The sequence below is a fragment of the Drosophila guanche genome, unplaced genomic scaffold (genome assembly GCF_900245975.1).
Source record: "Drosophila guanche unplaced genomic scaffold, DGUA_6, whole genome shotgun sequence".
NCBI lineage: Eukaryota > Metazoa > Arthropoda > Insecta > Diptera > Drosophilidae > Drosophila > Drosophila guanche.
The window spans coordinates 516,654-542,052 of record NW_022995764.1 but is presented as its reverse complement, the minus strand read 5'-3'; the positions used below and the strand labels follow the sequence as shown (position 1 = coordinate 542,052).

The window sequence follows — 25,399 nt, the reverse complement described above, 5'->3', positions numbered from 1 at the left end:
TGCTGCTGTTAAAATAACGTTTCAATACCTTAGCGTTTTTTAGGTTCCATCAAAATTGTCAGGCTATTTCAAGCTTTCAAAGGTAGTTTGGCTTTTTTATGACCCGAAGAGTTGGCCACACTGAGTGGCAGTGGTCAAAATTTTGTTGATAAATTAGATAATAAAATCTTAATTATGTTTAAGAACTTGACACGGTCAGTGCGCCACCTGAACTCGCGCGCACTCACGCATTATAATTATGCCACAAGCACCAGAAGCATCACCAGCGGAAGTGGAACAAACTATCAAGCTAAACAGTTTGTTGCCGTAACCAAGGCCGTGGAGGGATGGGTGCAGAAGTTGGAGGACGCTGGCGTCCATGACACCGAATTCAATTTGAAATGCATTGTGTCGCATGTGCTGAAGCGTAAATTTGTAAAGTATCAGTCAGAGAAGATCATTGAAGTGACATTTGATGTCAAAAACTAACCTCACTTATGCCCCTCCAGAACACCGTCCCTGACAACTTTTCCCAGCTGCAGTTCGATGCGAAACAACTGGCAGACTTTCAGCGGTTTCTGGAGGCCCGCTGTGCCCGCATGCCGCTGCAGCACATCATCGGCGAATGGGATTTCATGGACATTACCTTAAAGACAGCGCCCTCTGTATTCATTCCACGGCCCGAGACGGAGGAGTTTGTGCGCCTGGTCATTGTGAACTATATGGATGTGAAGCATGTGAATATGCTGGAGGTGGGCTGTGGCTCGGGAGCCATGTCTCTGTCCATGCTGCACGAACTGCCTCAGGTGGAGGCCACGGCCATTGAACGAAGCAAGGCTGCCACTGTGCTGGCCGCGGAGAATGCCAAGCTGTTGGGTCTTCAGAAGCGTTTTCAGGTGCACAATCACACCATGGAGGAGGACCAGTACTTGCCAGAGCCGCTTCAGGACAAAAAGTACGATTTAATCATTTCAAATCCGCCCTACGTGAAGACGGAAGAGTTTCAGTTTCTACATCCCGAAGTGGTGGTGTAAGTCTCAGCTTTCGGATGATTGTATAACTCTATGGTTTCCACGCCCTTTTTTTTAGGTATGAGAACCTCAATGCCTTGGATGGTGGCTCAGATGGTTTGAGGGTGGCTCGTCTGGTCTTTGATCTCGCCTGCCATCACTTGCATTCCGGCGGCAAACTTTGGCTGGAGCTGGGCAACGAACATCCGCCGCTGGTCAAAACGATAATGCATCTCAAGTACGAGGGTCGCCTCAACTTTGTGGGCAGCTATTACGATCAGTATAAGCGCGAGAGATTTGTCCAAATTGAGAAGGTCTAGAGTCTACGGTGTACAGTTCTGGGGACATTGTATAAAACACGGCTTGGCCTTTGCTAGTGACCTGTTTATGAAGTAATTAATGCAATTACGATTAGTCTATGCCTAAAAATTTAGCTGTGATTTGATTTATGACCACACAAACATTCACTCAACCTGTAGGCTGCCCACGCAGAGGCTTAAACGTATAGTAATACATTTTTATATTCAATATATGACGCACTGTAATCCTGCAACGATCTTTTCAATTGTGCACATTGTGCTTTAAGCACAAGCGTAGCGAGAGTAAGCTTTTGGATTGAGTATGGGGAACGGACGCGCAGCAACAAGTGGCGTGGCGACTCTGCTCAGTTAAGACCCAATGTGACCATACACCATACACTTCACCTCGGCCAGCCCCATACTGTACCATCAGAATGTGTGCACATGGAGCTACAGTTTTGCGTGGTGGGGCATTGAATGGCGACGGCACATCGACTGGATGGCGTTGATGGGCATCAGTCTGAGCATAGCACCCGTTCAGGAGGCCGGCTCAAAGCGGATCGCGGATCTCTCATATTGACTACCGTCGTCGCCGTTTCGTCTCTGTGGAGCTATTCAATTCAATTGACGAGCTCCGAGAGCTGCTTGGCTGCTGGCTGCGGTTCAGTGTGTGGTTCGGTTCGTGTTTTTTCAAGTATATCTGTTATGGCCAATAAATTATAATTCACGAATGAGCTTATTTATATTTAAAGGCTGAACTCAATGAAAAAATCACGATAAGAGCGGTTAAGCGATGAAGCGATGAATACGCTGATTGCAAATGCGAATGCGAATCAAAAAAAAAAAAACAAAAAGTGCCTAAAACAAAAACAAGTTAGACAAGAAATCAAATCACAAAATTTCCCTGCCAAAACTTCATGTTGAAGGCGGTTTGGAATTCGCGAATTGGAAAACTTAAAAAAACCGATTACATTCGGATCGTGACCATTATTTAATGCGTTTGTCTTGTTTAATCGACCTGCAATTTGTGTGTCTATGAGCGATTGTCACCGCTTGTCTGTGTGTCTACTGTGCGTGTGCGTAAGCCATGAAATGTGTCTTTATTTATAATTTGTAAAAGCGAAAATCAAGTTTAGAGTTTCATTTTAGCTTTTGGTATTCTTTTCGACGGCCTGTGACTGGTTTACGTGTGTAATATTTTCACACACTTTCAATATTTATTTGTCGCTGGCGGTGTGAGGCGCGGTGCGGTGCGAGGTTGTGCTCCCCTTTTTGATAATTGCGAAAAACAAACTGAATAAACAGAAGATTTAACAATGATGCGATGCTCTTATCGGCTAAGTAAATAGGAATAACCACAATACGATAATGACAAAAGACGGGGGGTCAGACCCACAGGCAGAGAAACAAAGGCAGAAAGAAACACTCTCACAGATGCGAGTACTGAAAGCTGCTGCAGGTGATGGTAGTGGTGGTGGCTGTGCCTCTTCCTCCTCCTTTCAGGCAGAAGCATAATATTAGCAGAGCGAAAGTTTTTTTGCAGAGTCAAGTCGGTCGTGCGCCGGATTATGTTTACAAGTGTTTATGCTTTAATGCATTGCTTAATGTGCTTAAACTTTGCTTAACCAGCTGGCAGCTAACACTTTTTCTCACACCTATTAATCGTTCGTGGCGCTTTCCAACAGATGCTAACAACCCAAAATTTGACATAGATAAGGATTATATATATAGCATAGCAATAACGAACAGCACATACTCGTAAGATAAATGAAAGGGAGAAAGATACAATGCATAGATATATAAATATATGTCAGCTAGATTTCGATTTTGTGCTCCTGCAACAGAATGAAGAATCGCCAGTGGCTGCGCCGAATATCTCTCAATGAATGCTACAACAAGCACAGCCACCACCACCGCATTGATGTACAAATATCTACCAATACAAAAGAACCCAATCAAGTCAATTTAAATTCATCGTCAAAGCTGTCGTCGAGAGCGGCGTCGGTCACGACGACCTTACTGGAGGCTGCTTCTACTGATGATGCTCCAGCTACTTCTCTGTTTGGTTCCCAGATAACAGCAGCCACAACAGCAGAACAACAAGAGCAACAACGTCTGCAGCTGATTATGCCGCCTACAATCATGACGAGCGACTTTTCAACATACGTAAAAATGCAAAAATCCAAATCCACGCCAAGTCTCCTACTCGAAGAGGAGTCGCCGGCCATTGTCTGGCGTCGTCACATCATCACCCAGCCAAAAACCACTACCACGGAGGCTAACCAAAGTATCATTGCACGCTTCACCAACAGCAGCAGCAGAAACAACAACAGCAGCAATCACGACAGCAACGGTAATACCACGAGTAGTTGCAACAACAAGTGCATCAATGCGACGCCAACAACACCGGAATCATTGCGCTTTGGATGTGCACACTATAAGCGGCGGGCCATGTTTGTGGTAAGTGTCACTCTGTCCCACGGCTACATAAATGGAAAAACTAATCATAAAAAAGTTTGGAACGAAAGAAAAGTGGCCAAAAAGCAAATAGTGGAATTACTGGTGGAATTTTAGCCTAAAATTAACGGCCTCAGCTTCTTTGTTCCATTAATTGATGGATAACTTTTTTTAATAGAGGTAAATAATAAAATATAATTAATTTAAAGTGCATTCCTTATGAATATGTGTTATTTTGTTTTTTAACATCTGAAAGATTAACGGCTAAAACAAAAAATCCTCTAGATATAGAGGAAATATTCCATAAAAAATTTCAATACATATTTTTAACAATAAAACCAAAATGCTTTACAGAAGTTTAGGAACCTCTCAAACAAAAATTGTAAAAAAGAAAAACTTCTCCAGAAGTAATCTAAATAAGTATTCCATCAAAGTATGAGTTTGATCTTCTATATTTTATTAATTGAAAGAATATTTTTTCTACAAGGGCTTGAAATTCTTTCTCCCTCTGTGGAAATGTCACAATAAATATCCTCCACTCTATTAATAACGAAATATTCATTTCATACCAATATAAATAGACTAAATATGCGGGTCTAACGCGACCGTAAACAAAACTAGAAGGGACGTGTGAGACGCTTTTTACGCGTCACAACTTTTATACGCGGCACTCAGTACTACCCCTGCACCTTAGCGGTGTTTTGTCAAATTTTAAATTTTTGTTTCATTGTCATCTACATCTACAACACTTCTCACACCAACACGCTCCGTTATCTCGCCGCCCTTCCCTAGAACCACACACTGCAGACTCGAGGCAGAGGCAGAGGCACCGTCCGCACACAAAAAAAAAACAAATAAAAGCTGTAGGACAGGGGGAGGGCAGAGGCAGGGGCCTAGTGAAGCAGAAGCAGAGTGTGAATGAGAGAATGTAAAAAGAACAACAAAAGCTGCGGGACAGGGTGGGTTTAGCCACTAAAAATTAATTTCTCCATTGTGGCTATAATAATGATCCAATCGGATCCCAATTTGGTGATCTGATAGATATGGCCATTTCCTACGGAATGGCGTTTTTAGTTTTCTTTTATCTTCAAAATTGTAGATTTGGGAGGTTTTCGCCCTTTTGCGGGGGCGGAAGGGGGCGTGCCTCATTTTTAAAAATAAACTGGTTTCAGTGTGAGCATACAGCAGTCCGGAGCCAAAATTTGGTGGCTCTAGCTCTTATAGTCTCTGAGAACTAGCCGACAAACAAGACGGACAGACAGACATGGCTCAATCGACTCGTCTATTGATGATGATCAAGAATATATTTACTTTATGGGGTCGGAAACGTTTCCTTCTGTGCGTTACATAGATTCACTTTGTGCACAAATACAATATACCCTATTTACTCTTCGACTACCGGGTATAAAAATTTAATTATTTCTTAAAGGGAAATTAGGATAATAATAATAAGTTAGAATCAAAGAAGCAGCTTAAAGACTTTACAAATATGTCTAAAAATTACTTAATTTAAAAAGAATGTATAATCGTTGAAATAAAGCCTTTCCCTGTGAACTTTACCTATAGAAAACCCTCAAAAAATACTACAAACACTACATCTGTCCTAAATATTCCACAATTTAAAGGGTTTTTCTAACTGCTTATTGCTTTTGTGGATACACGTATTAAAGAAAGTGGAATTACATACATATATGAGACTAGCACTCGTAATATTCCGGAATACAAGTTTTCCAACGTGCGAGTGGGTAGGTTCGAGAATATTTGCATTACTGAAATGTTGGAGTTTTTTATACATCAGCATCAGCTTGATCAGAATAAATAGCCTAGTCGATTGAGCCATGTCTGTCTGTCCGCCCGTCTGTTCGTCTGTCCATCAGTCAGTCCTTATGAGCTACTAGACTACTAATCTCCCACAGCCACAATTTTGAAGATAAAAGAATACTAAAAACGCCATTCCGCAGGCAATGACCATATCTATCAGATCTGGGATTGGGATCATATTGGATCATTATTATAGCCAGAATAAATAAATAAATTTCCAGTGGATTAACCCACCCTGTCCCGCAGCTTTTATTTGTTTTTTGCACGGCCGCTGCCTCTGCAGTGTGCGGTACTAGGGGAGAGGGCGAGCTAAAGAAGCGTGTTGGCGTGAAAAGTGATGTAGATTTATTTTTTAATGAAAGATGTAAAAACATGTAAAATTTAAAATTTGAAAAAAAACGTTAAGGTTTACTACTGAGTACCGGATATAAAAGTTGTGATGCGTTTGTTTAAACTTCTTAATATTTATATGAATTTGGGTATGTGTTTTTATAAGCCGAACACAATGCATTAAATTAATTTATGCATACCTGTGGACTTAAGCTCAATGTTAAGAATTCAAGTGGAGCAATGCCCGGCCCGGCAATTACTTACCCCTCAAATACAGACTCTGTAAATATCCCCAGAGATCTTGTATCAATTCATCATGGCACGTTTAATTTACTTAACTTATCTTGTCCACATATGTATGGGAATGAATTCTGGAAAGAAATAATATGAACATCATTAGTAGAGACGTTATATATAATAGCAGGGCTCATTGGAAAACTGCAATTTCTGCTAATTTAATATTAATTATACAATTTACTTATTGTTTAAACAAACAGATTGTAAATATAAAGAGAGAAAAAAAAATTTGTAGAGACAGCAATAAAATTCCTCGTTATTCGGGGGGTAAGTATAAGAGTATATGGGGTACATGGGAAATATCACACTAAGAAATCGGATTTAATGTTGCTTCTACTCCGTTCTTCTGTATTTCTAATGTTATCATCAGAGCAAAGTTGCAAGCATACGAGACGAACAAGTGTTCTTAAAGTTACTAATAATGCTCCAGGATAGTAGAGAGCTGTGCCAGACAGCTACAGATATAGCCTTACGACTGAATGACTGAATGTGTCTCACATTTAATATTTATAAATAGAACAAATGCTAGAATTCTTGAGGGTTTTGAAGGTAATACAAATACGTGGGGTGGGAAGATAACAGCTAAAAGATAAACTAAAACTAAATCCATCTTTAGGCCCATGCCTTATCCATGACAAAAAATCCAAAACCTGATCCATAACAAACACAAATACGTTTGGTCTTTATAATATTCAAATGATGTTAATTTGTCGGCTGAATCAATTAGCAAACATCTAATTAACCGACGACACGGGTGACTTTTGGGGGACTGGATTGGGCTTTTGGTTTGGGAGATCTTTACAAGTGTTTTGATTAAAAGTTACATAACTCCTACAACGCAGGCGGCAGTTGAGTCGAATCCTTGGCTGGGGATTGCAATGTTTATGATAATACTAAGCGCTGAACCAGTAGACCTGACGACAAATGATTGAGATTCCCGAAGTGCCAGACGTCATNACCGGTGTAGATGCGTGCCCGGAATGTAAAGAATGTTGGCCACACATACAGCAGACGGTAGATAAAGGACCGATCATTGTAGAACTCATCGCTTAAAGCGTACTGAAATGGAAGATTCCGAGATAAATTGATTTGAGAATAGAGTGTGGACAAGTGTGATCTTACGTCCAGGGGCCAAACGTAGTTGGTGGCGAGATACAAAGCGCTGTAGAAGGCGGCACATTTGAACTTCTCAATGGTGGCAATCAATTAGCAAACATCTAATTAACCGACGACACGGGTGACTTTTGGGGGACTGGATTGGGCTTTTGGTTTGGGAGATCTTTACAAGTGTTTTGATTAAAAGTTACATAACTCCTACAACGCAGGCGGCAGTTGAGTCGAATCCTTGGCTGGGGATTGCAATGTTTATGATAATACTAAGCGCTGAACCAGTAGACCTGACGACAAATGATTGAGATTCCCGAAGTGCCAGACGTCATTCTCTGTTTTGTACTCCGTTTCCAGGCAGATTTCTTTGGTTAGCAACGCAATTCGAATTAGTAGATGTTTCACTGAATTGTGAATTACAGTCCTTGACTGTGGAAACTCAAGGCGGAATATTTTGATGTTTTACGATTAATTTTCCATTATCAATTTCTCCTAGACACCCTGCTGCAATAAGTTCTACAAGTGCCGCTTCTGCCACGATGAGAACGAGACTCATCATTTCGATCGGAAGACACTCACAGAACTCATCTGCTCCGAGTGCAACACGCGGCAAACAGTGCGTGAGCAATGCGAGAATTGTGGCGTCCGATTTGGCAAGGTACAGATACTGGGCTTTACTTTAAACAATTCATGAATTAATTATGCTACTTCTTCTGCAGTATACTTGCCTTATATGCAATCTATTTGATGATGCGGACAAGCAGCAATATCATTGCCATGGATGCGGCATCTGTCGCATTGGCGGCGCTGACAATTTCTTTCACTGCGAAGTCTGCAACATGTGTCTGCCTATTCAGCTGAAGATTGACGGTCATCGGGTGAGTGTCTATGTTTGCTCTCAAAATTTAAAGTATTTATAGCTATATGTGGATTGACCTCTGCGCAATTTGAAAGTGGATAAAACGAGATCTGCAGGCAGCTTTAATACTAATTCGGTGTCAATTCATTTGCCGAAACCAAACCGGTTGCCTAATTGCTTTTTGTGGCCCGCTCGCTCGCGTTTCAGTTGAGTGGTTGTAAATTTCAAAACTGTTCAAGAGATAACTTAATGAATTGGAATTTTTTAATCAATAAGTAATCGAGTGTTGCATGTCGGTTTTTTCCAGTGCGTGGAGAACATCTCTCGGTCGCATTGTCCTGTTTGTTTGGGCGACATTCACACCTCGCGCATCCCTTGCCACATTCCCGACTGCGGCCACTTGTTACACAAGATGTGCTTCGATCAGTTGCTGGCCTCCGGTCACTACACCTGCCCTACCTGCCAGACCTCGCTGATCGATATGACGGCGCTGTGGGAGTACCTAGACGATCAGGCCCATCGCATTCCCGTAACCCTAAAGTATGAGAATCAGCGAGTGCACATCTTTTGCAATGATTGTCACAAGGTGAGCAACGAAACTCTACTTCAATTTTATGCATTATCATCTATATTCCATGTTGCAGACTTCCAAAACAAAATTCCATTTCATTGGACTCAAGTGTGTGCATTGCGGTGCGTACAATACCACGCAGGATGTTAAACGTCGCCTCTCTCTGGTCACCGATGAGCCATCCTCGGCATGATGTCCTTCAGCAGTATTCCAATACGCAACAAACAGCAACAGGAAATCTCTTGCGATGTCCACATGCCTCCTCCTCCCCCATCCCATATTCGAACTAAATTGCTATTGCACACAAACTGAAATCGTAACGCATTGAATTTAGACCGAATTCGAGCTGGTATCGAATATGAAACAAGCATCAAACACAAAAAAGGATCCCCAAATAATTTTAAAATTATAATTACAACATGCACTTAACAATTTTCACCGCAAATGGATAAATGAATAAATCACTCGAATTTTAATTTAAAACCAAGACACCAAGCGGAAGCCTGTTACGCGCGGATGCCAAAAAAAACCCAAAGATTAGCTACAAATAAAACTAACTACGGGATGGTATGCTAGAATTAGTAGTGGATATTATATGAAACAGGCCGGTTCGATCTATGTACGTATCCAAAGGAACAAGGGAATAACGTTTCTAGATGACCTAATAGGAATTAGCATCAAAAGAAAAGGTGTTGTACATTAGTCTTCAGTTTATTTTGGGTTAACATACAGTTTTGTAAGTGTTATCTACAAACTAATTAATTGCATCATCTTTTGCACCGAATAAAATATTTGGATGGAAAGACTAATTGGAAGAAAGGCCCGGGAAATATTCAGTACATGCTAACGTCCGATATATTGGTGTGATTTCACTTGAATATATGTATATAGCTTTGGATAATTTATAAACAAGCTTGATTTGATTGGTGTCGTTTATAACAGGCATTTTTAAAAGGGGTCCAGACGTTTGCACACTTTATATCATTCGATTTTATGGAAAACTTTATAACACTGCTCGACAAAATCCAACTTTTTTCCGCTTCGAACCAAACCGACTTTTTTTGATAGGCTTTACATTTTTGAAAATACGATTGTTTTTTTTTATGGCAGAACTGTTTTTTTAAGAATAAGGTAAGTAGCGCTGCTTTCTTTCACATAACTTATGTATCTTACATCTGGTTGAAATGAACTTAAGCATGCTTTAAAGCTAATGAATGCATGAATGGCGTTTTTAGGTATCTTGTATCTTCAAATTTGTGGCTGTGGAAGATTTTCGCTAAAAATTCGTTAATAGGGAATTACTCTTCTAGTATCGGGTATAAAAGGTTGGTATGGATCGTGTCGAGTAGTGTAATTGGGTAAGTTCTTGCGTTTTGGAACTGCCTTTTAGAGCTAACCCTGTAGCCAAATCACTGCACCTTCTTATCCTCCACTGTAACAGCAGTGTCGCCGCTAGCTGCGCATTTCTGCCTGCGACGTTGTGCTGCCTTCCGTTGGGTCGTCAGGAAAAATCCAAGTCCAATCATTGCAGCCCAACTGATGTATCCAATGTGATACACAGAGCTATAGAATCGCCAAATGTTGCCGAATGAGGAGAGCAGGAAGGCCACGCCTAGGTAGCTGAAGGCGAACCACTTGAAGATCCAGAAGAGCACATCGATGACGGTGCGCCCTGGGCCAGTGGCATCCTTGCGCACAAGCTTATGCCACATGTCCTCCAGCGATACATAGAAGGGAGCGCCCATGATGCAGAAATAGTGTCCTGGCCGGAATCCATGCCAGTATGCCGAGCAGAGCAGTGTGGCACCCGTTCTAAAAGGATTTTAAGAGCATGTTAATGGATAAACTGAATCGATAAGTCTATTAATGGTAGCAGTACGGATGAATACCTGCCAACCCTGCGATCAGTGGCAAATGGAAGGAACAACAACAATAGCGAGTATTCAATAAAGCTAGCAATAAAGTTACAAGAGTGGTCTATGAAGCCACAGAGCCAGCAACACACACCTGTACTTCTTGCTGGGGAACAGCTTGTAGACATTGACGGCCAGCCAGTACTGTACGCAGACATTCCAGTGCTTCATGCCCTCGCGGAAGGTCCAGCAACGTTCCACGTCCATCACACGGGTATTGACAATCGTTGTGAAGTTATACGTATGCTTATCCGCATCGCGTTTCAAGTGCTGGTAGCGCTTGCGTGGTCCCTCGCCAGCGTTGGCATTCGCATCGTCCGGATAGGCCCCAAAGCCGGCCATTGTGCAGACGCATTCACTGAGCGTGAGACCGGTGTAGATGCGTGCCCGGAATGTAAAGAATGTTGGCCACACATACAGCAGACGGTAGATAAAGGACCGATCATTGTAGAACTCATCGCTTAAAGCGTACTGAAATGGAAGATTCCGAGATAAATTGATTTGAGAATAGAGTGTGGACAAGTGTGATCTTACGTCCAGGGGCCAAACGTAGTTGGTGGCGAGATACAAAGCGCTGTAGAAGGCGGCACATTTGAACTTCTCAATGGTGGCACCAACGCTCGGGGCATGCGTTTTAAAGGGCATTTCAAAGTAGTCCCTATAGGTGCGATAACGATAGTAGGGACCTGGATAGGAATATTATATAGATTAGTGTATCTTCTAGTCTGGCTCTTATGCCCATGCAAATGTTTGCGCTGTTAGTAATTGAGGCAGCCACTCAATAGGTTGGATTTTGATATCAAGACGTTGCCAAGACATGACGCAATAAAGAGCATGGAGACAATGAATGCACTCTCTACCTGTTAGTACTCCAATGTAATTTAAGCTGTAGTGCACTATTTCGGCGGCTGACAATTGCTGCAGCTCCAGATCGTAATCGGTGATCTCGATGGGGCTTTCGCTGTTTACATCCCGCTGTTCATTCTTCTCCTGCTCGTCCTTTTCACGTATACGCTTCCAGGCGGCAGTTTTCTCAAAAGCAATGCCCGACACCTGGCAATTAAAAGCATTCATCCAATACAAGGTGGCAATCAGTTCATTATTATGCAACTAACCTTGAGTGTAAGTATCATTTGTATCATGTTCGTGTGGCCAGGAATGCTCCAGTAAAAGTCAAACAGCCGGAAAAACACCAGGTAGCCAAACATTATTCCAAATGTAACCAAATGGCATTTGCTGCAAGGGAATTCGCAGTGTGATTAACACAATTCGAGTCGGTTTATCGGTATGCGGGTACCAACCTTGGATGCACGAGCAGCACACTGGCAGTGCCCAAGGCCAAGGAGGCAATGCAATGCAGACTGTGGAGTCCCGAAACAATGACCACCACAAGCACACCCAATGCCGTGGACATCATCTTGCGTTGGGACTCATCGCGCACCTCGCGCACATAGTTGCCGGCACCGATGCAGGCCAGAAGACAGATTACATAGATGACGTCGTCGATGCTCATTTCTGTATTGATTTGGCAGGGCCAGAAGACAGGGATGACGTCGAACCGAACGTCGGGACTGTGGAAATGTTTAAAAACAACAACAATCACGTTTTAAGCGAAATACCAAAGTATTCCGGATTTATCTGTAAATTATACCGCCCGACCCTCAGAAATATACCGAAATATAATAGATATTCAAAATATATTGTAAATATAAATCAGTTCCCACGACTTTGGTGTTCTGCTTAATATTACCAGCTAGTTAGGACTCTCAGCTCTAAAACTATAATTTTATTCAAATCATCTTTCAAGTTTTCATGACTTCCTTTTTCTTGAAATTATTTTAAATTGAATTTAAAACTAAAAAGGTTAACAAACAAAATTAGCCTAAAACGTTATGTGCCTTTGTATACCCAAATTCCATTAATATTAAAATTCGACTTTTCCATCTGCTTTTGAGCATTAATAATGACTTTATCTTAGACTGACATATTTTCATGCAAAGATCCCAACGGAGAAGAGAAAAATCCTCAGGGACTTATGGGCATACTTTTCGAAACCATATATTCTTGAATATAACTTAACATATGTAATTTAATCGATGGATGAAGTTCATTAATTATGGCATTATATACCGATATACAGTAAATATAAATTGAACTCATTTTCCGTTGCGGCTATCTCCGGGGAAAATTTTATTAAACCCGGTACTCGAAGAGTAAATAGGGTATATTGTATTTGTGCACAAAGTGAATGTATGTAACGCACAGAAGGAAACGTTTCCGACCCCATAAAGTAAATATATTCTTGATCTGCATAAAAAGCCGAGCGGATTTAGCCATGTCTGTCTGTCCGTCCGTCTTGTTGAGCGCCTGGATCTCAGAGACTATTAAAGCTAGAGCCACCAAATTCTGCTCCAGACTACTGTAAGCTCACGCTGTTACAAGTGTATTTCAAAAATCAGCCCCGCCCCCTTCCGCCTTATTATAGCCAGAATGAAGAAATAACTGTTCAATGGCTAAACCCACCCCATTTCTCCCCAGAGTTCTCTCATTCACACTCTGCTCCGCGCAGTGTGCGGCCTCTGCCTCTGCCGTGATATTGCAGGGTGTGGCTTTTGGGAAGGGGGGCGAGCTAAAGGAGCGTGTTGGTGTGAGAAGTGTTGTGGATGAAGATGACAGACGAAGAAAAAATGTAAAATTTGACAAAACACCGCTAAGGTGCAGTAGTACTGAGTGCCGGGTATAGAAGTTGTGACGCGTAAGAAACGTCTCACACTTCCCTTCTCGTTTTGTGTCTGGACGTTGATATGAAATGATTTACTTGTAATGGATTCTAATATATTAGGAAATATATTGAATATATACAAGACGGACCCGGCAAACGTTGTTTTGCCATATAAATAATTATACCCGGTACTCGACGATTAATAGGGTATATTGTATTTGTGTGATTAACGGTTGTATGTAACGCACAGAAGGAAACGTTTCCGACCCCATAAAGTATATATATTATTGATCAGCATCAATAGCCGAGTCGATAGAGCCATGTCTGTCTGTCCGTCAGCCAACAAATTTTGCATCCAGACTTCTGTATGCTCACACTGTTACAAGTGTATTTCAAAAAGAGCCCCGCCCCCGCACAAGGTCGAAAACCTCCCAAACTATTTTGAAGATAAAAGAAAACTAAAAACGCCATTTCGTAGGGAAGGGGCATATCTATCAGATCACCAAATTGGGATCCGATTGAACCATTTTATAGCCAATAAAGAAACAACTGAACTGTTGCAACATATGCTGATGATTCAGCCGTTTCAGCCGCAAGCACATCTATAAATGAAGCTTCCGAACTCCAGCAGAGTGAGCTAAGCCTAATTGAAGATTGGTTCCTTCGATGAAAAATTAGAATCAACTCCCTGAAATCCGTCCAAAAACCGTTTTCATTAAGACCAGGTAACTGCCCAAATGTTACACTTAACGGCTCACCAATTCCACACAGTACCTGTGTGAAGTATCTCGGCTTGCATCCCGACCGCAGATTAACATGGAAAAACCACATTAAAGCAAAATGTCAACAACTCAGACTTAAAACACTAAAAATGTTCTGGCTGATAAGTCGAAAATCAGAAACCACTTTTGAAAACAAAATTCGGCTCTACAAATCCATACTGAAGCCTGTTTGGACGTACGCTATACAGCTCTGGGGGACTGCTAAAGAAAACTAGTAAGAAATACATAGACAGACTCCACACCCATGAAAATAATTTAGCCTTAAGTCTATTAGACAATAGCTTAACAGTAAGAAGACTGAAAACATTCCACATTCTCGATCTCCCCGATAGATAGAAAAAATTCTATTTCTAGTGTTCGTTCGGCAAACCATTTTTTTTTCTTTTTCTCTTTTTATTTAATTTGTCTTGTTGAACATCAAGAAATGCAGCAGTGCAGTATTTTTTGTTTTCAAATGCCGAAACTATATCATTAATAACCCTGTGACATTGCTCAGGGGTCCCGTGACCCCTCCTGAATCCGAATTGGTATTCAGGAATGATGGAAAGTTCGTCCAAAATTGGCAACATTCTCTTCAATAGTATTTTTTCAAACACTTTCGAGAAAATTGTCAACAGGCTAATGGTATGATGTCAATTCCGTTTCTATTTTGTTTGGCTTTAGGATAATAATGATCTCTGCACATTTCCATTGACTTGGAAAGTGGTCTAGTCTGAGAATCGCCTTAAATATAAGAGTGAGAAACCCAATGCATTTTGGAGGTAAACTTTTTAGGGTGATACCGTCTATTTTATCAGGGCCTGGTGCTTTCTATTGTTCAAGTATTTGATTTCTGTCACAACTTCTTCATATTTAATGCTTTTAATAGGCAAGCTCATTTGGCAGGGTGACTCAAGGAATTTTTCTACTTCAGTCTCTGTTGTATAATTATTTATATCGTTTGGCTGAAACACAGAGTGCAGATGTTGTGCAAATGCTTCCGCTTGTTCATTATTAGACCTACACCAANGTATTTTTTGTTTTCAAATGCCGAAACTATATCATTAATAACCCTGTGACATTGCTCAGGGGTCCCGTGACCCCTCCTGAATCCGAATTGGTATTCAGGAATGATGGAAAGTTCGTCTAAAATTGGTAACATTCTCTTCAATAGTATTTTTTCAAACACTTTCGAGAAAATTGTCAACAGACTAATGGGACGGTATGATGTCAATTCCGTTTCTATTTTGTTTGGCTTTAGGATAATAATGATCTCTGCACATTTCCATTGACTTGGAAAGTGGTCTAGTCTGAGAATCGCCTTAAATATAAGAGTGAGAAACCCAATGCATTTTGGAGGTAAACTTTTTAGGGTGATACCGTCTATTTTATCAGGGCCTGGTGCTTTCTATTGTTCAAGTATTTGATTTCTGTCACAACTTCTTCATATTTGATGCTTTTAATAGGCAAGCTCATTTGGCAGGGTGACTCAAGGAATTTTTTCTACTTCAGTCTCTGCTATATAATTATTTATATCGTTTGGCTGAAACACAGAGTGCAGATGTTGTGCAAATGCTTCCGCTTGTTCATTATTAGACCTACACCAAGTTCCGTTGCTTTTGCGAATATTTATGTTTCTTTTAGCTGGTTTCTTTAGGTATTTAGTCGCCCTCCATAGATTGTATTCATTGTTGCTGGAATTAGGGTCTAAGTTTCTCAGATACGCAGCTAGAGATTTATTGCGTAAGTTCGACTGCAGTTGTCTAAGCTCAGATGCAGCCTTGCTGTACAATCTTTTGTCAGCAGGGCAGTGAGTTTCTTGCCAGCGTTTTCGCAGATTCCTTTTATTTTGTATTTTTTGTCGAAGTTCGGTTGAAAGGTACAATTGGTTTGGTTGTTGATGATTAAGAGCATGATTCGTGTTTCTGTAGCTCGCATTATGAATTGTATTTGTAAAAAGCTCCACAGCATAGTCTATCTCCTCTCCTGTTTTTAACGAAATGTCCAGGCTTATAGCTGAGTCTTGTAACGGACACGGGAAGTGTCGTCTCGTCAGCACTCTCTGTCTACTAAAGGTTGGCCGGCTAGGCTCAGGGAAAATGGAACTTAAGGTCCACTACCTACTGTGAAGAGCAAGGTGGTTGTGCTCTTCCCTCTTGACCCACCCTCCATGTAGAATAACAAAAGAATATGCCATTATGCTTCTACCCAAAACCTGCCGCTGCTGCCTATGTGCCTAAGGAACCCCTCAAAAAGTCAGATTAGAAATTCATGTTAAATCGTTATGATTTTACTTTGACTTGTATGACTTCAGGTTGTTTGTAACCCCCATTATTTCTACCCTAACCCTTAAAACTATTTTTACTGCATGTGTATATATATGTGGGACTAATTTAATACCTAGGAATTCACGAGAATGATCAAATATGAATAAAAATAATATAATCAAAATATAAAGTAAGAATGAATTAATTAAATGAATTAAATGGCATAATTATAGTGATTGTAGTTAATAATAATTCATTTTATATATGGTTAAGCATGCATGTCTCACTGTGTAGACGCTATTCTCCTGACCCGGAGTGTATGTGTATATATGTGTGTCTACTTACAGACTTTTAAACTGTTTTTAAGCTGTTGGTGTCGTTGGGCCCAATTTCACGTTCGCAATAAAAACTGTTAAAGAAATGTAGAAATATGCAAAATAACAAGAAGCGTGATGAAGAGGTATTTAACCAATACCCTTCCATTTACACAATGAGACCGATGATGCACCCTTTTAGAATCTATTATTAACTAGGCATAAATTCCATGTTTTTCTTCTTCTATTTCTAAGTTAATGTCTAGGAATATTTAATATTATTGAACAATTTTCTTTTCTATTTTTTTTCTATCCATAATTTTTCATTACATTTTCTTTTCTAGATTTTTGTGATTTACTTTTCTTTCCTTAAGTGGCTTTTAGAATGTCGGCATCGAACAATTTTAATAACCTGAGAGAAGGAGAGAATAGGTGACATACGGTCAGGTGGGTCTATTTAAGTGCGCATAGGTGTTCAGCCGCAAGGGCAATGACCGCTGAGCTAATTTTTCCAAACCCTACATTTGCAAGCACCAACATTTTCTTTACACAAGGCGCGGTGGTTTTATATTATCGTTGTTGTTGAGCGGCTTAGTTGCGCGTGAGATATATATGTATATAAACAACTCGGTCCCGATCGCCAAGTCCATCCGTTTCTCGGCCTGCAGGCAAGGTCCGGTGGCACCAAAAAGAAGGACTGATGATCGTGGTACTGGAGCGGATTACCCTCCGAGACCGAGGGTCAGGCCAGGTCAGCAATTTCCTGTCACACGTGGATCACAACCTATGTACAGTACATACATGGAATTATGTAATAAGGTCACTTTTTCATTTTTTTTCTTCCGTACCAACATGTACCGTACCAACTTTTATGGTTTTGCAAAATTTTCACCACGTTTTTTTTTATGCATATTTTCTACACGCACATTAATTCAGTCTTCCAACTTTGAATGCAATTTTTGTTCTGTGCAGCATGCACTTAGCCTAACTATTTTACCCCTCCAAAAGCTGTGTATGAGAGAGCTAAGAAGGTTCTCGAAGGGCTAGCCGTAAGCTATGCTTGCGGAGAGAAAAGCTCACATGTGAACGGCGCTCGCACGAGCAATTTCGAAAGAAAGAGCTTTTCAAGATAAAAGCTTCTGATCTTGGCTGTGGGCTCTCGCTGGAATGCGTACAGTGGGGGAGGTTCAAAATTTTCTCGATAAAATTAGAAGACTGTTCCCAAAAAAAATTTGTCTTAATACAATTTTTGAACAGACATTCTAACTTTTTGTTTTTGGTCTGCAACCTTCACAGTCTAAATAGCTTTTAAATGCGTTAATGTCTGTAGAGGCTGTTATTACTTTATAGGGCTTTTCCAATATATTGACTATTGTGCTGTAAGTTGCTATTATTGGAGAATGATCTGAGTTAAGGTCAAAGCTCTCCATTACTCGCATGTGTGCTTGTGGGATTCCAGAGAATACTACGAAATCAATCAAATCTGGAATTTTTCGACTATCAGTAGGCCAGTATGTGGGCACACCAGTTGACAAAGTCGTTATGTTATTGTTTTGTATGCATTTGTATAACTGCGATCCCTTCGGGTTAGTTAATCTGGATCCCCACCATGGATGTTTGGCATTGAAGTCGCCTCCCACGATAAACTTTGTTCCCAGTAATTGGAAAAAGTTTTGAAAATCGAGTTATTTTATTGTGAATCTTGGTGGGAGATAAATCGCTGTTATTGATACATCTGCATGCATACATTTTATCTGAATTGTGGCAGCCTGCATAGCGTTTTCCCGTTTTGTCCATGATTTGAAATTTACGGCACTGCTTGACAATAATTGCAGCACCTCCATGAGCTCTATCTGATGGATGGTCAGCTCTTACTGTGTCGTATCCAATAACTTAAAAAAAAGATTTCTTAGTGAAGTGTGTTTCTGAAATAAGCTGTTGTGTCATTGTTGTGGCATTTGTTTTTAAAAATAAAGCTATTTCATTTACATGGTTGGAAAGCACATTGGCATTCCAAATTCCTAAGTTTCGATTTATTTGCATAGCTTATTTACAAGTAACATTATCATGTTAAGTAAATTATTGGTATGTTGAGATTGTTTTTCTAGAAGCTGTTCTATTCTTTCTACAGACTTGTATGATTGGTAATATTTGGGTTGTTGGGTCGAATTATTAAACGGAGCAAATGATTGATATGTACCATGGTCATTTTTATTTTCTATGGTCTATTTTTTTTTTTTTTATAAGATCCTAATAGACTTTATACCCTTTGTAACTTGCAGCATGATCTTCGTTGCAGTTGGCACATTTTGCTGGTTGCTCTTTATCTTTTGGGCAAACGTTGCTGGGATGGTTAAAAGAGCATTTCACGCATCTGTGAGTTTTGGCACAATATGACTTTGTGTGTCAAAATTCCTGGCAACGATAACACTGAACGATTTCTTTGGTTTTACGGGGTGGTTCTATATTAACAACTGCGTTACCAATGAGTTTAACTTTGTATATATCTAAGTTCTTATTGTTGGGCTCAATGTCTAAGTAGAAAAAATACAATGGCTATTTGGTTACACGACTTTTAATATTACCAATGTTTCTAACAGCTTGACCTTTGGAAATATAATGATTTAGAGATTGTTACGCCCTGAAAACTGATTTGGTAATGATCAATAATTCGATAGATGTGGTCTATGGGTTTACAGGTTTCCAGGCTTGCTTGATTGGTAAAATTCTTTAAATAAAACGAAATCAAAGCAACCAAAAGATATCTGTCCCGAATAATTTACAACCCCGAGCATTCATACAAATATATTTTTCCTACAATATGTCTGCTGAAATTGAAGAGATTCTAAAGCGCTACGGCAACTATCCGAATGTGGCGGGCATCATAATCGTGGATGCCTTTGCCATACCCATCAAGACCACCATGGAGTACACACTGACCGTCCATTATGCCGCCCTGGCCCATAATCTGCTGATGAAGGGCTCCAAGATGACCCAGAACCTGGATGCCTCGAATGAATTGACAGCTTTACGCTTGCGCACCCTCAACCACGAGGTGATGATTGTACCTGAAGAGAATTTCTTCATCATTGTGGTGCAGAAGCCGGGCCAATGATTTTACTTTGTTACTTTTTGAATGCAGGCAGCACAAAACGTGAAATAAACCATGTTTTGAATGCCCAATGCAATTACCTTCTTTTATCTAGTTTTAATTAAGGTTCTCAAGTGCCTAGAGGGGTAACCATCTTCGGAGATGTGAAATATGTGAGGAGTTTGAAGGAGTATGTAACTGGGAACTTGGCGCTAATTGCCGCAGATAAATATACGTCGCGTCGCCATAATTACGACAGACAGATTACGGAGGCGCACTTAACAGCCCGCCGTAAAGTGTTTGCCGGTATCTATCTCTAATCCGGCAAGCAAAAAAACCAGTACCACGGAAGGCACTGCCACTGGAAAATGCTGCTCCTTCTCGATTTTAATTATTCGGCGACGTTCAGCCCTTTGCATATTAATTGCTGATGGCTCTAGGTTGAGGTACATGGGGGTCCTTTCCCCTCCCTTCCCATCCATTCACTTTGGTTTCCATTATGGCGATTCTAAAATTATTTCTCCTGAGCACAAACTTGGCCGGCAATGTGGTTGGCCCAGATAAGCTGTCCAAATCGGTTAAAACTCACCTTTTTCTTGAGGAATTTGCTTCTTCTCCCCAAAGAAGAGGTGCAACAATAATTTCATTTTTTTGCCAAATGTTCACATCAAACTATCCTTGAAATCGAACAAACTGTCAGCAGAATCGACCTCTAAAATTTTGCACATGAAATATTCATTCGTAAACCAGATTCCAGAGTGTAAAGAGCTCTAGCTAAAATTCTAAAAATTCAAAATTTTTAGGAACAAAACTAAAAAACCTTCCTAATTTTATTTCTTAAATTTTTCTGATTAGAAAAAAAGTTGTAATTAAATTCTTGTTATGGAGTACGGAAATGGTAACGGCATCAACGTGCAATCTTATCAGTCGATGCAGGGCTATGGCATGTGCGTTCCAGATGGCCAGCCACCAGAGGTAAGTGCCTGAAGGATGCACTTCAGGAAAAACTAATCTATGGGAGCTTCTATTACTTGTATAGGGATATGGAATGAACTACGATGGCATGGGGCAAATGTCGGGACGTAGTCAGGAGTATAGCTATGGCCAGGAGGAGTCTCGTGGCCAGGCAGGCACTGCAGCCTTTGGTGGTCCTGGCTATCGTAGTCCCCTGCGCTACAATAAGATGCTCAAAGAGATGAACTCTCGCAATGGCCTTTAGTAAGTGGAATAAATATTGTGTAATTGATAGATCCCTTTGTTAATTTTGTGATCTTTTCTTGCAGTTCTCCCGCAGAGCAGCAGCGTGTTGGCCAGGGTAGTGGGCACGGCGACTACGGTTATAACTCTTTGCCTGGTGTGGGTGATGCCGAGGCCCAACAGCCGCGTGACAATGGCAATTCCTACTACTAAACAAGCAAACAAGAAAACAAGTCCATTGGAAATTGTATTTGATATTTTGGTTATTGGCAAACATGGTACATTTAAATACAAATTGTTTATTAAAGAGGGGATACATTTACATGTTTGCTTGGTGTTTGTGGGAGGGTGAATAGAAATTGAGTGTAATCAAAAACCAGCTAAAAGTATAGATAAAGACGATAGCGTGCTCGGTTGAGTGCCAACAGTGAGCTGTAGCTGGGAGCGACTATAAGCTGTTAACGTAGATCTGCCATTGGTATTATTTTCTCTGATAATCTCTAATTTTCAAGGGAATATTTTTTTTTACGTTTGCCCCCTACCTACCTACCACTACAACACATTTTAATGTTTAATTTATTGTACTCATACCCATCTAGTATTCCTTTTGTCTGTGCACTCTGTTGTGTGCCCTTGTCCCATTCGGGTAGTTCTTATTCCAGTTCACCCTTCTCCCGTACGTTCAAAAATCTAGTACAATTTCTTGAATATTTTCGAACTTTTTCGCCTCCTTAAAAAAGTCAAATTTTCGACCTTTATATTTGAATAAGAAATTAATAAAAAATGTTTTCATTGAGATTGACTTTGCCACATACACTCAGCTGGCTGACTCGATCAACATGTACCCGAGGCATTCCATCCACCCGCACAGATGGGTGGCATGCAACTAGCTGGAAACTTGCAACATGGGCACAATGGAGGACTTTTTGATCAGCGAAATCGTGGAAACGTTAGTCAACACAACGTCGCGAACTTTGGAACTCAGGGTTCCACTGTTAATTTCGGCATGACTTTACCTCAAGGAACTCTCAACCTTGGCCAAGGCCAAAGCAACCGTGGTTGATCTTCAGCAATCCAAATCCGATGGGTTTCCACAACGATCCCAATATTCCCTTGGGACTGGAGGACCTCTCCGATAACTTTCGTGCCCATCCCAATGGCCCAATTTACCGTCAGCCCATAAGTGCTGCCCGAATGGCATGCACGTCAAATGTTGGCCCGCAATGGTTTGCAGTAAGTCAACACAAAATATTTCTCTAATATCTGATGTACATATATTGAAAATATTTCTTAACTGGTCCTAATGTTACGCCACGGTTGAGCGGCGGCGATGCCAGCATAACTATTCCCGTTCTTGAACGTTAGTCATCATTCTTAATATCATTTTAAAGATTTATCCATGTATAATAATCTTTGTTTTCTGCAGGCCTCAGCCCAAATAATGACAATCGCGGCAGTCGACGTCGACTCTTTTGGTAAAACCATTTGATCTGGTGATTACCAACTTGATTTACGAATCTAAATTAATCAATAAATGTTCGAAAAGACGAAATTTTGATGTTTAGCTACCTTGGTTGAATTTATTTTGTGTATATGTAGAACCCAAGTATATGTGGTTCTTGGAAGTATATTTAACGGAACAAGCATTCATTTTTTATAGTTCTAGGAACCATTTCAAACTGTGTGTGTATTCCACAGCAGGTATTAATTTTGACGCCACAATGACGTCCGGGGTGCTGGGTACCTTGGACAAAATCTATTATGTTCTCTCTTCTATAGAATTATTCTTCTATAAGGAAGTTATATAATTCTAATTATGAATTCTAAAATTGTTTCGATATATATCGCAGACTTTTAGTGCATTACATTACTTTTACTTTTCAAAGCACCTTTAATCCGAGCATCGATTTGAAAAGTTATTTTAAAATATCTAAAAATCTCTCACCCTAAAAAGAGTTGGAGAAATGAAAGAAAAGAAGAAATAGTTGATTTTGCTTTGAGGGTAATTAACGTGTGTTTTATAGCCATTTGCAACAGCAAAGAAACACACGCAGCGCCACCATCTACCCCATCCACAAACACACACACAGCCCATCATGCACATCCACCCACAGGAGGCAGAAGGAGGAGTACAAGTGGAGAAGGTTGGAGCTCCAAGGCTCAAGGCCCCCAAACCAAAGAGAATGCAATGAAGGATTAAAATAAGAAAGATGTGCAAATAAAATATTTTACAAAGCGGACAACGAGGACAACTTTTTGCCCAGAGATTCGGATTGGTTGCCGGCAAGGGGCGGCGCGGGGAACGGGTAGTGCTGTGAGTCCGAAATGCGAACGGAACATGTCGATGTGTGAGTCGGAGTGTGGGCATCGAGACAGGGACAGGGACAACAGACAGCAGAAAGAGACGGATACACAAACAGTAGAAAGAGACAGCCTAGAGAAAATGAAGGCAAACAATGGCAGCAGCCGACGCCGCCGCCACCGAACGGCTCTTCTCTACCGCTTGGGGATCGTGGCGTCGTTTTGGGAGTCGGTACTGAGGCCTTCGTCCCGGAGACCTGGGTCGACACTGCATGGTAGCATTGTCAAAATAAATCAATCGGTTTTATGTTGCTTTCTGGAATTTCTGTTTTGTCGTTTTGCTATTTTGTTGCCCCACCGCCGCTCCGTCGACATCAGAGGAAAGCTAAAGCTGCTCCCCCCCCCCACCACTTATTACTGGCATCAGATTCTCATAATCGTTCACACTTCCTTTCTATGTCTCTCTGGTATGGGAGAACTTTGGTTTTGTGGCTGGTGAGAGGAGAGCCAAGGATGCCAGAGATGGTTTAACGAAACTTTGCTGCATCTCTTTGGACGCATCTAAAGTGATTTCCTTTTAGGATTTTCCAAAACTTTTCACCCAAGGTAAGCAAACATTGAACACACCCCGTACCCACCACTCATGACTTGGGGGTGTATTTTTGGCTTCTGTTTGCCACATGTGTGAGTACCCAGTCCGAATCCTTCTTGGCCATCCTGCGCTCTAATGAAGCAGCCTCTCCTGCTGCTGCTCCTGCTTCTGCCTCAACTCTTTATTCCCTAATAACTTTTAAGCAAGTGACTTTGCAACGCTCACAAAATGTCCAAATTCATCATCTTTGTGTTGGCATTGACTGTGTGGCGCAACCAGAAAGACCATCCCAGGGATTGGAGGGTGAAAGGATTGTCGGGAGTCCTGTTTGGTCATGTGGCCAAGAGTTAAGGGATTTGGCTTTCATGTGGACTTCCTCGGGGTCTTAAGGCGATGTGTGTGTGTGTGCTATAAGCACTACATTAGTAAATTAAAGAATTTTTGCGTGACGAGAGAAGTCTGTAAGATAGGAACAGGAATCAGTAATCCAGCTGTTTATTTGTTGACTTCATAGGGATTTATTTGTAGATTCATTGTAGAATGAAGTGAAAGCTAGTTTAAGTTTAAACGAGAAATGACGTGTGAGACGCTTCTGACGCGTCAAAACTTTTACACCCGGTATACCTTAGCGGTTCTTTGAAATTTTAAATTATACATTTTACACTTTTTAGGACTCCCACCAATCTTTTCACCCTCCAATCCCCGGGCTGGTCTTTTTGGTTGCGCCACACAGTCAATGCCAACACAAAGATGAAATTTTAAATTTTACACTTTTTAGACCCGGTACTCGAAGAGTAACAGGGTATATTGTAATTGTGCGAGTAACGGTTGTATGTAACGCCCAGAAGGAAACGTTTCCGACCCCATAAAGTATATAGATTCTTGATCGGCATAAATAGCCGAGTCGATAGAGCCTTGTCTGTCTGTCCGTCTGTCCGTCCGTCTTGTTGAGCGCCTGGAGCTCAGAGACAAATGTTGCATCCAGACTTATGTATGCTCACACTGTTACAAGTGTATTTAAAAAATGAGCCCCGCCGTCTTCCGCCCCAGCAAAAGGGCGAAAACCTCCCAAACCTACAATTTTGAAGATAAAAGAAAACAAAAAAACGCCATTCCGTAGGGAAGGACTATATCTATCACTCGTTTCCTTCTTTGCGTTACATACATACATACTTTGTGCCCAAATGAAATATACCATGTTTACTCTTCGAGTACCAGGAAAAAAAAACGAGTTGGAACGTTTGTGAGACGCTTCGTACCGTAACAACTTTTAGTCGGTATATCTGTACTTTAGTGGTTTTTTTTTTCGAATTGTACATTTTAAATTTTGTTCTTCATATGTGCATCTAAATCCACATAATCTACATCTTCATCACTTCTCCCGACAACACGGACTTTCAGCTCGCCGCCCTCTCCCACTGACGCACACTGCATGAGGCAGAGGGTGCGAGCGAGAAAGAAAGAAAAATTGTGGATACGTCAGATTTTCGAGCTGTTTGATGGCGGAAGGG

At 40.9% G+C, this 25,399-nt stretch overlaps 5 protein-coding genes across 6 annotated transcripts; 4 read left to right on the top strand and 1 right to left on the bottom strand.

Annotated features, from left to right (window-relative positions):
- Positions 1-118: 118 nt before the first annotated feature.
- On the top strand, positions 119-1,542 carry LOC117591062 (MTRF1L release factor glutamine methyltransferase). The gene is made up of 3 exons (XM_034284164.1): positions 119-414; positions 489-1,009; positions 1,069-1,542. Exons 1-3 carry the CDS (start codon positions 175-177, stop codon positions 1,307-1,309), a joined length of 1,002 nt encoding a protein of 333 aa, XP_034140055.1. The 5' UTR covers positions 119-174; the 3' UTR covers positions 1,310-1,542.
- Positions 1,543-2,458: 916 nt separating this feature from the next.
- Positions 2,459-9,090, top strand: LOC117591061 (RING finger and CHY zinc finger domain-containing protein 1). Its single transcript, XM_034284163.1, has 5 exons — positions 2,459-3,748; positions 7,797-7,958; positions 8,020-8,178; positions 8,467-8,745; positions 8,804-9,090. Exons 1-5 carry the CDS (start codon positions 3,134-3,136, stop codon positions 8,921-8,923), a joined length of 1,335 nt encoding a protein of 444 aa, XP_034140054.1. The 5' UTR covers positions 2,459-3,133; the 3' UTR covers positions 8,924-9,090.
- Positions 9,091-9,879: 789 nt separating this feature from the next.
- LOC117591060 (lysophospholipid acyltransferase 7) lies at positions 9,880-12,220 on the bottom strand. 2 transcript variants are annotated; one of them, XM_034284161.1, is made up of 7 exons: positions 11,945-12,220; positions 11,759-11,879; positions 11,504-11,696; positions 11,178-11,329; positions 10,738-11,114; positions 10,620-10,628; positions 9,880-10,542 (listed from the first exon to the last, which is right to left on the bottom strand). In XM_034284161.1, exons 1-7 carry the CDS (start codon positions 12,154-12,156, stop codon positions 10,140-10,142), a joined length of 1,467 nt encoding a protein of 488 aa, XP_034140052.1. In that variant the 5' UTR covers positions 12,157-12,220; the 3' UTR covers positions 9,880-10,139. The 2 variants fall into 2 exon arrangements, with proteins under 2 accessions (XP_034140052.1, XP_034140053.1); XM_034284162.1 differs by lacking the exon at positions 10,620-10,628 and having other exon boundaries at positions 11,945-12,218.
- Positions 12,221-19,497: 7,277 nt separating this feature from the next.
- Positions 19,498-19,890, top strand: LOC117591064 (dynein light chain roadblock-type 2). The gene has a single exon (XM_034284166.1). It carries the CDS (start codon positions 19,529-19,531, stop codon positions 19,820-19,822), a length of 294 nt encoding a protein of 97 aa, XP_034140057.1. The 5' UTR covers positions 19,498-19,528; the 3' UTR covers positions 19,823-19,890.
- Positions 19,891-20,555: 665 nt separating this feature from the next.
- LOC117591063 lies at positions 20,556-21,317 on the top strand. The gene is made up of 3 exons (XM_034284165.1): positions 20,556-20,773; positions 20,838-21,016; positions 21,082-21,317. The coding sequence occupies exons 1-3, from the start codon at positions 20,681-20,683 to the stop codon at positions 21,206-21,208; spliced, it is 399 nt and encodes a 132-aa protein (XP_034140056.1). The 5' UTR covers positions 20,556-20,680; the 3' UTR covers positions 21,209-21,317.
- The last annotated feature ends 4,082 nt before the right edge of the window (positions 21,318-25,399 follow it).